This window comes from Pangasianodon hypophthalmus, chromosome 8 (assembly GCF_027358585.1).
Source record: "Pangasianodon hypophthalmus isolate fPanHyp1 chromosome 8, fPanHyp1.pri, whole genome shotgun sequence".
NCBI classification, from domain to species: Eukaryota; Metazoa; Chordata; class Actinopteri; order Siluriformes; family Pangasiidae; genus Pangasianodon; species Pangasianodon hypophthalmus.
Window position 1 is genome coordinate 17,809,200 of NC_069717.1, and position 14,208 is coordinate 17,823,407.

Here is a 14,208-nt window from a genome sequence, read left to right on the forward strand (position 1 = left end):
TATGTGTTCTCGATATTGCTGTATGATTAGCATTAGCATTTAGCCCAGCTATTAGCTTAGCATTTGAAACATTCTGGTTTTCTCCCTGTTTAGTTTTGTTGTGTCTTCTGTTGTCTATTCCTCAACTGTCTATTCCTAGCCTAGCAGTACCATTCCCTCTTGCCTTGTTTGTCTTCTTTGTCTGGTGTTTGCCTGTTTATTTATTAAAATACTCTGTGCTGGTGGACATAACTGCCTCTGCCTGGGTCATTACATTATTTAGTTTCACTGGTATTATTTACAGCACTCTCACAGCGAAAACCCCAGGTTATAGCCATCCTATACCCTAAATGGACATAATCTATTTTTGGCTCACATTGTGCTATACAAAAGAATTCCAAATTGAAGGGGAAGTGTGACACTGGGTGTGTGTTTCTTAGGACATCCTGTGCCATCTATTTCAGGCTCACACTTTGCTGTATAAATTGTATAAATTGTGTAAATTTTATGTGTTATTGGCAATATGGTCATTATATTATACCACTGGAAGTGCCACTTTGTGCACTTTGTTTCACTTTCACAGTTTTCTTTAGGTTTATTTTGTTTTCTTGAAAGCAGTGGTCAGAACATAGAAGTATGTTTTGGTAATGAGTGTCTAGTAGTATTCATTTAAACACATTTAAGTGGTCCATTAAGTGGGACACTTTTTTACCAATTTGATTTTAGGTGCCTATTGTAACTTTCATCCAATGTTATGTTCTATTTTTTAGAAAATGCCTGAAAACCTCCATTCACTATGAGTTTTTGAACATTAGACAGAAAATTAAGAATATCAATTTAAAGTTATGCAATTTGATACTCAGTTATGCAGAGACCAATATGACCAAATAATTAGTGTGACATTAGAAATTCCTTTACCCCAATCCAAGAGACTGAATTCATTTCACTGATTCATTTCACTGATCTCCTTCTGAAAATCATTAACTTGCATACTATATCGGATATCTACACATTTTCTTAAACAAATACTACCACCAGCAATCGAGCCCCTGTTACAAATAAGAAACTCCTCTCTTTGCATTGGTTATGTAGCTAAATCTTTGAAATCTTGCAGTTATAAAAAAAGAAAAGCCTGACCCTTGACAACTGTCAACCTATAGGCCAATACCAAACCTCCTCTTTATCTCCAAGATTGCTGAAAATGTTGTAGCTTAGCAGATAAGCTCACAGTTACATTAGAATAACATACATGAAATCTTTCAGTCAAGCTTTAGGCCTTATAGTACTGAAACAGAACTGGATTAAGTATTTACTGGTTGCACATTTGCACTATTTGTCCATATAGTACACAATAATAAAAGGGATTTATTTATAATTGCACTATCCGTTGCACCCAGATGAGGATGGTTTCCTTTTGAGTCTGGTTCCTCTCAAGGTTTCTTCCTCATATTGTTTCAGGGAGTTTTTCCTTGCCACCCTTGCCTCTGGCTTACTCATTAGGGATAAATTCACATATTTACAATATATTTTTTGAATCCAATTATTTCTGTAAAGCTGCTTTGTGACAATGTCCATTGTTAAAAGCACTATAAATAAAAAATAAATAAAACTGAATTGAATTGAATTGAAGTAGTAAATGACCTAATACTGGCCTCCAATCAGGGTTGTGTCCATGCATTGCTCTTAATGCAGCTTTTGATACCACAAATCACAATATTCTTCTACATAGACTAGAAAATTTTGTTGTTTGAGTTAAGGGAACAGCTCTTTCCTGACTGACAGTAATCAGTTTGTAAATGTAAATAACTACATAGTATAACATGATATGAGCTCCCACTGCTATGCTGATAACACAGCTGTAGATAATATTAATGGGATGGGTATCTTGCTATGCTTGATTCATTTGAAAGATGCAGGTTATCAATAGCTAGAATAATAAAGACTATGGCATGGGGCAGAGCTTTTTATCTACAAAGCTCCTCAGCTATGGAACAACCTTCCAATTTGTGTTTTTGACTCAGACACACTCTTAATCTTTAATTTAAAAACCTGTTTGTTCAGGCATTTTGTTAAAAAGTTTTTCTCTTAGGTAAAACGGCAGAGCTTCTAATTATAAAGACCTTCCTGTACCTATCCCAGGACTCAATATGCTCATCCTTAACATACTTTCAACACACTTAGTACTGTTTGTCTTTACTCTTCTGCACCTTTATACTGAAATAATTTATAATCCCACTATCCGGTGTCACCCAGAAGAAGATGGGTTCCCTTTTTATGTCTGGCTACTGTCAAGCTTTCTTGGTCATTTTGTCTCAAGGAGGTTTTCCTCGCCACTGTTGCCTCTGGACTGCTCATTAGGGATCTAATATGATTAATGTTGTGATCAGCTCTCAGCAATAAATGGACTCACTTCTTTTGTCTGTTGAGTATTTTGAGCCGTGAAAAGAATTCAAATGCACACCTCTACCTTCTACTGGCAAATAAATAACACAGGGTGTCTTTCTGTGGGTGATCCTCAGCAGTGATTATGTCAGGAGGGAATGTTACTTGTGACACAGATGGTGTGGGGAGTGTGATTACAGGAAAAATTACAGCTGGTATTGCTGTTTAAGTTCTGCAAGTTTTTCAGCAAATCACTGGTTTGAAAATTAATATTTGGTGAAGCCTATCCTGTAGAGAGTAACAGCAATGTGTCTTTACAAACCCAGATATTACTGAGTTGTAAACACCTGCCAGAGGCACATGCACTCACTGCTTTTTGTGTCATGTTGTCAGGAAAGGCCTCTTCTGGACAGCTTTTCCAACAGTGCAGCCTCTAATAGTCAGTTCAGAAACTAAACTAAATTGTCCAGTGCTGAATGTGTGATAGTTTCATTCTTCATTGCGTTCCTCACCAATTCACATGCTTGCATATTATATACCCCAAAGAAACAGAAAAAGGAACACTTTTGTGAGATTCTTTGGACAATGATGATTGGTCAGAGCAAGGGTAAATTTATCTAGTTTTTAAGTGGAACATATGTATCATTGTGTATAATGTTTATTTTATACAACAGCTGGCTATTCTCTTTAAGGGTGAATAATCCTGGAGTTGTATGTTGTCCTGGAGGTAGCTAGGTAGGTAGCCCTAGTGTGCGGTTTTGTGTAAAATTGGCCTGCTATTGGCCTGTGTAAAAGGAAGAGAAACAAAGTGCGCTATACCTTGTTCTGCCAGCGGGTAACATTGCCAAAGCCGCCAGTCCCAAGTCTCTCCTTAAGTTCCCAGGGGCCACAGTTCTGGGGCTGCATAGGAGGGGCACGGCTCATTGTGACCTCGAACTTTCACAACATGCAGAGAAGTGCACACAAATACAACTTTATTTAAAAGCAACAATGCAATAAAAACAATCTGGTCAGTTATTGAAGTGTTAAAGTACTTATGCTGTAAGATACAATACTTCATAAACACTGAAAACACAGACTTAAATCATCAATTAGATATAATAAAGTTTACATTTACATGTAATAAAATGACAGATGCTATACGTAACTTACAATTGAGGATGCATCCAAGAATATAACTCTTTTATTTTCAAAGATTGGAAAGTTAAGTTAACTTAAGATAACGTTCAGATAAAGTTAAGTGAAGTAAATAGATGTTTTAAAACTTAAGTGAAGTAAAAAAAAATTTTGGTCCACTTTACTCATGAAAGGGACGCATGAAAATGAAAATGAGACCAATCAGTAGGACCTCAAATGAGTGTTTTAATAACAACAGAAATAATAACAAAAATAACAGAAATTAGAAAATGGCTTGTTTTTATTTTCATTTATAAGGCAAGAGAAACAAGTATTGAACCGAAATTCTCATTATTTCTTTCTTGGTTACAAAAATGTCACAGATTGATTATTTCTTTGGTACCACTGGGTGGCCTTAAAATGCTAAAGGAATCTCATTGCTTATCTTGTATGATCACTTATTTTTCCCCCAAACCACCACTTTCTTGTATTTGTGGGCTGCTTCTTTTGCAATAAGGTTAGCTTTGCTTGGCAACATCATAGGATGTTTGTATTATATGACAATAAATAATAAAACATTTTTGTTATGATGAAATACCATGTCTTCATGTGCTTATACATAGATAGAAAAATCATGAGAATTGTGTAGAAAGTACATTTTATTACATAATACACATTGTTTCATTCATATTTACTTAAAGATTTTTCACTAGGCTACTTTTAATACATAGCATTAGCACCTGAGCCTCATTTATCAACGATGTATAGAAAATGATCCTCAGTTTTTTTCTTATGCATGAAATTCAGAATTGTCTTTCACACAGTAAAGTTGGGATTGTGCATAGGCAGGTAACACAGGTGTAAATAATTAATTAATGCCAATTAATGCTAATTAATCATAGCCACCATGCAGGTTTGTCACTGATTACTTGAATTTAAACATGCCTAGAATTTTAACTAACTATTTCGATTACGGGCATACACTGCACAATATTGTATTTTATAGTATTTCTAGCTAGAAACCACGCTTGTGCCATAATTGTGAAAAAAGCTTTGTGTGCATGTAAACTGTGTCTTGTATCCAGTGTAAAGGCCACAGTGTAAATTAATATCGGACCATATTTGACAACATGCCGCTACATGCTTGCTAGTGCTGTCTTTTTCATATTCTTTTTCATTACTGTTATTACACAATTGTAACAACGAATTTACTGTGTTGAACTGATTATAAAAATTCTGTTGACCACATAGTGCTCCACTTTTCCTAGACAGAACAGACAGTAACGTAAACATATTGCAGGCCTAAAGAGATAGAAGCTAGCCTATGGCCTAACCTAATAGTGGTTTGGGAACCCCCAGCGGTCTGTGAAGCATATTTTTTAGTTACAGTGGTGGAAATCATAACCCAACATTATCAAAGTTTTTTATTACTGAGTTCCAACAGTTAGTAGTCTGTTTGACAAAAACAAGTCAGCTCTCATGACCTCACATGGAGTACCCTGATATGCAGCTGGGGTTGCAGATAAACACCAAGATAAACTTTCTAAAAGAAAAAATATATATATATACTGTGCAAAAGTCCTAGGCACCCTATTTTTTTAGTATAAACTTTGTTATAGATTTTTAATTTATGAGTTCTACATTATTAAGTCAGTACAAAAACATTTTAGTTTTTCCAAACATTAGTTTTTCAGGGTAATTTAAATATTACAGAAAAATGTTTGTATTTCAGTAAAGAAAGCAGCATATTACATGAGAGACACTTTTCAGACAAAATCATAATGAAGGCTGCTGGGTTTTGCTGCAAAAATAAGAAGCAAGTGTGACAGTCAAAGTCTCCAGAAGAACTGTGGCTGCTTCTGCAAGATGCTCAGTAACACTTACAGCTCATTTCCTTATAAAACTGCACAAATTGTACCTGAGACTACTATTTCTTTTTTTTAAGTAAAGGGTCGTCACACCAAATATTGATTTTATTTCTGTTATTATTATTACTGTTTACTGCTCTTTATAGTAGTTTTTTTAAATGTAGAAACATTTAATTTCCTTATTTTTGAAGGCATCTTTGCTCTACAGCATTTCTTCGCATGTGCCTAAGACTTTTTGAGAGTACTGTATGTGTACACACACTCACCATCCACTTGAATAAGAGCACCGGCTCATATATACAGTTATCCAATCCAGTCAGCCAAACATGTGGCAGCAGCACAATGCATAAAATCACGCAAGAGCTTCAGTTAATGTTCACATCAAACATCAGAATGGGGAAAAACCTGGACTTTTAAACTCCTATTAAAGTGGACGGTGAGTGTAAATGCCAGTTGACAGAGGTTACCCAGGGAATTTACCCAACATCTGAGTGCCATATGTGATGGTACACATAATAAATTAATAAACACATAATAGTAATAATAATAATAATAATAATAATAATAATAATAATAATAATAATAATAATGATAATAATAATCTTTATTTATATGGCTTGTTCATTTTAAACACATTCCATGTTAGGTTTTATATTGTATACATGTTTTAGGCTATATTAGCTTCACTGTAATACACATTCTGTTTGCAGAATAAATATCCTTGGCAGATCAACAAAATGGCGAACTCAGGGGGGACTCTTATTTTAAGCGGTTTGCGGAAAAGATTACCAATAAGCTATTATCAGCATTTTAAACCCACCCAGCAGTGCCAATAATCAACCCGTATGCTGGTTTTGTAACCAAGAAAAAATAAATACATAAATAAATAATTTTTAAAAAATTCGAGAATTGGAGCTGAATATTTATAATATGTCTCATAAATAATAATAATAATAATAATAATAATAATAATAATGAACAAAAAGCCATTTTCTAGTATCTGCTATTTCCTACTTAATCAAAGAAACAAACTCTTAAAATGTTCTTTCGATGTTCTTAGGTTAAAAGAAGTCCCTCTGTCATCACTTTCGTTCTTTGCTACAGCTAGCTAGATTCACTATTGGTACGTTTTTTTTTCTGAACAGATCGAACAGTAGTAAGATATAATTACTGAACAAGCAACTGAATACAGTAATCATGTTCCAGTTTGTAGGACATTTATTTTCGGTGGAACAGCATATGTAACCGACAAATTCTCACCAGCATATTTAAGACACTTATTTAAATAACGACCAAGCAAACAAGTGGATCTTTACCTTCACAACTGAATCGCTTCCCTTCACAAGGTTTTTGCACACGAGTAACAATAAAGGAACCTGTAATTAACACGTTACTCTTTGCGACTTTCTTTTTAATTTTAATTTGTAAGCATTCGTCGTTATACTATACATCGTGTTTCTCTCCACTTCCTGAAACTGAGAAAACTGAAAAGTCACTTCCCGTAAGAAAAGAACGCCTTCTGTAGTTTACCAGGGAGAAAGATCCATCGCCGAGGCTGTTTTAGTGAATATACTATATTTACACTTTTTTTTTTTTATTAAACGTGAACATATAATATCTCAACGCAAAAGCAACAACTAGTGTGAATACATAACCGTATTGTTTTTTTTTTAACTTCGCTATTACATACATAGGCCTAATTGTATATATTTTAATCTTCTTTATCAAATATTGTGACTAAGAACACCACATATGGCCAAATGTACACATATTTGACTTGGCAGAGTCAAATATCCTACAGTATTAACAAGTACGACAGTGGCAAACAGCTGTATATTTGAACTGTAAACAGTTTTTACACTACAGCACATTGCGGCTTTCCCTATACCCTATGTTAATATGTAATTCATTCATCTTCAGTAACTTTATCCTGGTAAGGGAACACTGGGGGGAGGAATGGAAGGGATGCCAGTCCAAACATTCACACGGTCACTTAGTCAAAGTCAACTTTATTGTCAATTCTGCTATATGTACAGGACATACAGAGGATTGAAATTTCGTTTCCCCCAGACCCATGGTGTGAGAAACCAACATAACAAGACAAGTAATTAAAAAAGTAAAATAAAATACAATACAATAAAATAAAATAAAATACAGTATGTACACTATACAATATGTACAGTTAGTGGCAATTTAGCATAGCCAGTCCACCTACAGGCATGCTTTTCAGAAGTGGAAGGAAAGCAGAGATCCGAGAGGAAAGCCATGTGGACATGGGGAGAACGTACCAAACTCCACACAGACAGTAACTCAGGTTACCTGCTGTGCCACTGTACTGCCTTTCCGTGCCCCCAACCCCCAATAGTTATGTACAAATATGAAATAGGCAAAGAGCTTTAAAGTGTGAATTTCTTCTACATATTGAATACTCAAAGCAATTTTTACAATCTCCCTCCCTGCCATCTCTTCCACCCATGCCCATGTGTTCATTTCCTCTGTACTGGTGAGTGTTTCCTGGTGTTACACCCTAGGCGTGGAAAGATATACACACATCTAACACGCAAGTCTCTGATTCAGTGTATTTTCTACGTAATGTTTGCTCACTAATGAAAAATTTCTACAGTATTGTTATAGAACCCTAGGGGTCCATATCTTCCTCAACATTCCAATGAAAATGCCCTGAACTCTGGTTCAAGGTCTATTCTAACAGCCATCCTTAGACTTGTGTAAGCTGAGACTTGCTGCCCAAGCTGTCATAGCTTAAGAGCAACTTCTTTGAAATTTCCAGTTTATAAGTATAGAAAACATTCATAATAGTAAACAGATAGGTATTCGTCTGTAATCAGATATTCATTTATACAACACCAATAAATATTTTTTATTTTCTACTTTACTTTAGTAAATTATTTGGTCACTTAAGTGTGACATATTTGTAACAAATTAGAAAAACAAGCCAGTGATGATGTTCATCAGTTTAGTCATAGCTTGATGACGCAGATGAAGTGCTGTTTCACTTAAATGTCTCCAGCTGCTTCTGCACTGTTTATAGAAGAGTTTTCTGCTAGAGAAAACTGCTGTATCCCGCAGTGTGATAAAGTGCGGAAGGCACTGTGAAAACATAGTATAAAATGTTAACCTGCCTGAGTCACATAACACAGAAGTAGACATTTTGAAAGAGGTCCCTTACTCACAGGCAAAATAATCTAATCAAGCACAGTATGTAGACTTTCCTCAGCAAGGTTGGAAGGTCTACATATGCTTCATATGCAATGCATGGTAAACGTGCAGAAGTGAAGCAGCTGAAATGGGGCAAGTATAAACAGTTTAATTCTTACTGTAAAATCAAACCCTTATGAAGGGAAATGTTCCCTTCAAATATTTTCCAAGCACACAACCAAAGGCATGTTAAGCCAATTTTTAACCAGGAACCACCAGAACCACACCTCTCACAGGGGCCACTGCAACATAACAAACCATGACAGTAGTGTCATTAAAATATTATGAATTATATCTGCAGTCAGTTTTGATTTCTAAATGAAATGAAATTAAAGGAAATATGAAATATTTCATCAACATTAAATATGAAAACATTTAATTCATAAATGTTGTCCTGCACATGCACTATGGTTAACCAGTACTCATACACAAAAAGGGGCACAATAATTTTGGTCATTCCAGGAAACAGTAGGCTAATAACAGTTTAAAACAGTAGGCTTGACAGTTATGATATGTGCTAAATGATATTAAGGAGGTTTGAGAGTATGGCTCAAAGGAGGATAAAAAAACTTCTGAGCCATTTACCTGTAGTGTCACTAAAGTTGGTATAGTGGAATATGATTTACTGAGAACTTTTGAGTTCAGTGATCTGAATAAGGAGTTTGTTTTAAAGAAATGGAACTTTCTAATAGTATCCACACCACACTACACAGACTTAAATTTTATTTTATTTTTTTTTGATAATGAAAACTCAAAAAAAAAAAAAAAAAAAAAAAAAAAACATGACAGTACAGCGGAGCAGTGAACATCTTTTCTCCACTATCTCTACTTTTTTCTTCTATCCCTGATTGCCACTACTGTTAAGATTCCTTGCACAATCATGACCTCATTGTAGATTACAGTTCACAGTGTATAGACAGTGGAAGTGTGGAATTTGAATGCATCTCTGCGGTGTTTACTCTTGTTGCACGTGATGTGTGTCAGAAATGTGTTCTCTGTTAATTAACTTTAAGCAGAACTTACTTCCCCCAGGGTTGTAGCCTACCTAAGAGACTTTACTGACAGGTTTACTACCACACTGTCAATTTCACTTAGTGCCAGGGTGTTGGGGGACCTCATATAATCATCAACCCATGTCACACATTAGCTTAATGTGGCATACAGCTGATGATATCTATTCAATCTCTGTAATTTTCTCTGTCGAAAGCTTCTTAAATACCTCATCTACAAATATATAATAATAATTTAATAATTTCTTAATGAATATTAATGAATTTCTTAATGAATATTAATATTAGACTAATAATAATAACTAATAATAATAGATACCTTCATATACTGCAGTAATAGCTAAGGCTAAAAGTAACCTACCATCTGGGAGGAGCAGACAACAAAAATACACAAAACCTATGTAAAACATCATGCCATGGCATTTAAATCAGTGAGGTAAAAGTATACATAACCAAACTCAACCATTCTTATGGCACCTTTTTGAGTCAGTGCCAAGCCTGGGGGAAAACTGATTCTTGTCCAGACATGGTCCAGTGTTGGCCCATCCAGCACTGATGCAAACCTAGACAGAACTTGTGCAAACCTATTTCAGGCATAGTTCAAACACGGGCTAAAGCCGTTATTAAAGTACCCCAAACCCAGTTCTAGCTTAAACTTGGTGTTACGGTCCAGACGCAACGAGCCTCCAGGGACAATGCTTAGCTCCGCCCAGGACGCAGCATCATTAGCAAAGCCTACTCCTTTTCCCGATCAAGACGTGGACTCGCATAAATACTCGGAGCTTCTTGGTCCACACGGACAGACTGGAAGAAAGACCGGGACTCCCTGTGGATTTACACCGCTTTTTACACTCACATTTAGTGGAAGGACACAAAAGAGACGTTAGAAGGTGAGACATCTCTCTCTCTTTCTCTCTCTCTCTCTTTCTCTCTATCTCTCTGTTTCTCTCTCTCTAATCTCAGGTTTTGTTTACACTACTGCTCTCAGCAACTCAACTAAACCCGGGTGAAATTTTTAGTGATGGCAGATAAAAAGTTTGTAACTGGAGGAGAATTTCTTGGCTATTATGGAAGAGACCTCTTATCGTATATTCTTATCCTCAGCGCTGTTAGAAGGTACTTGGCACAGTATCATCATCATACAATAAAAGAAAAGTTGAGAAATGTATTATGAGCTTGGCCCTCACTAAGAAGATTTGGTATATTCCAGCCTTTGTTGCATTGATCTTATCTGCTTCTCAGTGCTGGCATGCGAGCGCTTCAGCGTGAGTACATCAGCGTGGGAGTGTATAATGAAAGTGTCTTTGGCGTTGGCCCTTACTCAGCACATTTACGGCACGCTGTAACGCAGAGGCTTTGTTTCTAATAGTTTCTCTTTTGTGTTGGGGTATGGGGGTTTTGTTAGAATAAGAAAAGTCAAAATAAGAAAAGTCAGAATAAGAATCACTCCAGTTTTAGTGACCAGGAAAGCCTCATCTCTGTAGATTGTTTAAGTGTACGATTCCCTTATATGGTGAAGTCAGGGTTAAGTTTAGGGTTAGTGTTAGCAGTACATTGATGGCTCAATGTATTCATTAAAGTCAACACAAGCCCTCACCACAATAGAAGTTTACAGACACAGACACACACACACACACACACACACACACACACCATATACTTCTAGAGGAGCAAATTTGTGAGAAGCCAAGACCATTTTAGCAAGATAACAAGCTGACTTACTCTGTTACAGTTTGGCTGTCGCATATGAATTCTCCTTGTAATAAACTTTGTCATGTAAGTTGTTCATCTGCAGAGTTCATCTGGCTGGCAACTATGTATGATACGGTCTACCATAAAAAGAATTATACCAACTGAAAGAGCATATTGTAATTAGTAAAAGCACAAAATATGAAGTTGGTACCTTGAACCAAACTAAGGTAGCTATACTAAACTATACTAAGGTAGCAAATATGCCGTGTGTTACTACTACGAACAGAAACGTTGTTTTAAGGCACAATCACAGGTGATTTTTTTTTTCTTTCCTGATCTTCAACTGTCTAGTTTGTCTGAGCCTATGCCCATGATAGCCTCAGATTTCCTGAGCTCGAACCTGTCTGGCCATTTTTCTCTAACCTCTCTTATCAGCAGGGTGTTTCCACACACCGAACCTTCGCTCACTCAGTGGTTTTTGTTTTTCTGACCATTTTGTGTAAACTTTGTGTTTTTCTGACCATTATGTGTAAACTCAGACTGCTGTGTGTAAAAATCCTAGGAGATCAGCAGTTTCTGAAATACTCAAACCAGCCCTTCTGGTACCAACAACCATGCCACAGTGTGTGTGTGTGTGTGTGTGTGTGTGTGTATATAAAACCAAAAACCTATGAATCCACAAATTCATAATGTTTTTCTTACTATTATTTAGAAGGCAACATGGTTTAGTAGTTACTTGTCTTTGTCAGTGCTGCACACACCTGATTTACATGTAACATGGCTACATATTTTGCATTATGCTCATTATGAGAAATGCTCAATTGTACTGAAGACTGTCAAAAATTGGGTTATGTTTAAAAAAAAAAAAAAAAAAAAATCTCAAAAGGTTAGCTTATTCATAATCAGCTGCACATGTACTGAATAGACCTGCACAATATATCGAAATTTTTGTAATATTGCAATATATTATATATTATTTCTGAAATATTGAAATATAATCACAAGGGCTTGTGATAACTGAATGATTTTAATACTTCAAAAAGTTATGAAAAGTCAGAGTTTTAGGGTGATACAGATAGCATTTTTCTCAAAAAACATGAAACATATGTTGGTTGTGTCATTTTCATTTTTTAAATATATATATATAAATATAATTTAAATTGATTTTATACACTTATAGTGTTATAGTACCGCATATCACATTATTTAACAAGTTATCGCCTTTCGCATTTTTCTTCAATATCATGCAGCCTAGGCTCATTAAGTAAAGTCATTTGAAGTTACAAAAATTTACAGTTCTGAAAGTCAGTCAATATATAATGATAAAATAGGATTCCCATTTGTTTAAAGAGATATGAAAGGTAAAGTCTACAAATATATTCATTTGACCTGGACCTAATTAATTCAAAATTTAATGATGTACAAATTGCCATGACCTTAGCTTCTATCTAGTTTGAATGTGAAACATAAAACATATGTTAAATTTATACAATAGAAATATTTATTTTCTGTAACTTCGCCAAGCAAGGTAGTTACCATCATTCTAGTGACATTGACACTGAAACTCACTGTACTTACCAGAATCTGCAGTTGAACTGACATGCAGCTTTCCCCATTGTGACAGCTAACTGATGTGGTGCTGCTGCGGGTGTTAAGTCGGATTTACTCTGTACAGTTTGGGTGGTCTTAGGGCATTCAGAGTTGAGCTAAGTATGCGAAAGGAGATTTTAATACTGAATTTGTGTATGCCGATATTGAGACCTCATATGCAACTACGGACTTGTTATGCATGTCTCAGTTGTGTGCTATTCTGACCTTGGCCTATTTTTCTTGTGTGATATTGACTTGAGCAAGGAACAGTATTAAGTCCAGCACCACTGTCTGACAGTTTGATGTAACCACAATACGTCAAACATCATAATTAATTAATAATACTGTCCCTTTAAAATCCAAAGGATTTTTTTTTTCACACACTGGACATCAAGAGACACCATCTTAATCAGAGACGTTGCTAATCTCATGGACTGTAGATTGTTGCTAATCTCATGGACTGTATAGATAAAATTATGAACAACACTTACTTAAAATAAGCTATATAACATAAGTATAACAAATGTGATGTCAGCTTATCCTTGTCCAGCCTAGCATGTTTTCTTTACAAGAGAGCACATTGAGTTAACAAAAATATTTGAAGAATGTTTCTTTTACGTGACTATCATCAGAACATCTTCATCATATTATCTGACAGGAAGAGCACACATTATCACACAGTCCATTATGGAATTCTGAAAATATTTTATTGGGATCTCATGCAGTATGACAAGTAATAATTTGTCAACTGTAAAGACACAGTGTAAAAAAAATACTGTAAAGACACAGCGTAAAACAAGCTTTATTACAGAGGTAAAGGGGTGGGGGTGGGGACTGAGTATGAAAAGGAAATGCACATTTTTAATGTTTGAAATTTGCTTAGTCTGGTCACAGAATGAATTTGGGTTGAGGTTATGTCTCCTTTCTTCACAGCAAAGGAAATGCAATAGAAAATATAGCAGCAAGCAGTGATAAAGGTGGCCAAGTACAATCTGGACCCAGCCATTGACCAGAAGCCATTGGGGACTATCAGCACTTGTTCTCAATGAAATATACTAAATTTGAATCCAAAAACACCAAGCCATTGGTGAGATATTGAATGATGTCCTCAATGAAGCAAGGGGCGTCTGGCATGAGTGCTTTTGAAAAGTCTCTGTCTGTGTTCGGCCGTGTAAGCCCAGCCACACACAAGTTTGGGGGAGCCCAGCCTTGAGCTGGTCCAGAAGGGCCTTGATCCAGTTGAGCTGCCTCTGGTTCTCTCGTATTTGCTGTTCTGGACCAACATGCACTGAAGCATGTCTGCTTATAGTGGGTCTCACATGCTGTCAGGGATTGCAGTTGTAGGCGGATGCAAG

At 35.8% G+C, this 14,208-nt stretch overlaps 2 protein-coding genes across 3 annotated transcripts in view; one reads left to right on the forward strand and one right to left on the reverse strand.

Moving 5' to 3' along the window:
* Positions 1-6,854, reverse strand: part of ikbkb (inhibitor of nuclear factor kappa B kinase subunit beta) — a 35,717-nt gene extending 28,863 nt beyond the window's left edge. The window contains exons 1-2 of one of the 2 annotated variants that reach the window (XM_026925785.3): positions 6,662-6,851; positions 3,181-3,297 (exon numbers count right to left, since the gene is read on the reverse strand). In XM_026925785.3, the coding sequence (XP_026781586.1) occupies positions 3,181-3,285 (105 nt within the window). In that variant the 5' untranslated portion in view covers positions 3,286-3,297; positions 6,662-6,851. Of the gene's footprint in view, positions 1-3,180; positions 3,298-6,661 lie in introns of both variants that reach the window. The other variant, XM_053235884.1, reaches the window with a different exon arrangement.
* Positions 6,855-10,288: 3,434 nt separating this feature from the next.
* The window catches only part of plat (plasminogen activator, tissue), a 34,841-nt gene continuing 30,921 nt past the window's right edge, over positions 10,289-14,208 (forward strand). Inside the window, exon 1 of the mRNA XM_026925786.3 lies at positions 10,289-10,461. The gene's annotated coding sequence lies outside the window, so the exon portion shown is untranslated. The remainder of the gene's footprint in view (positions 10,462-14,208) is intronic.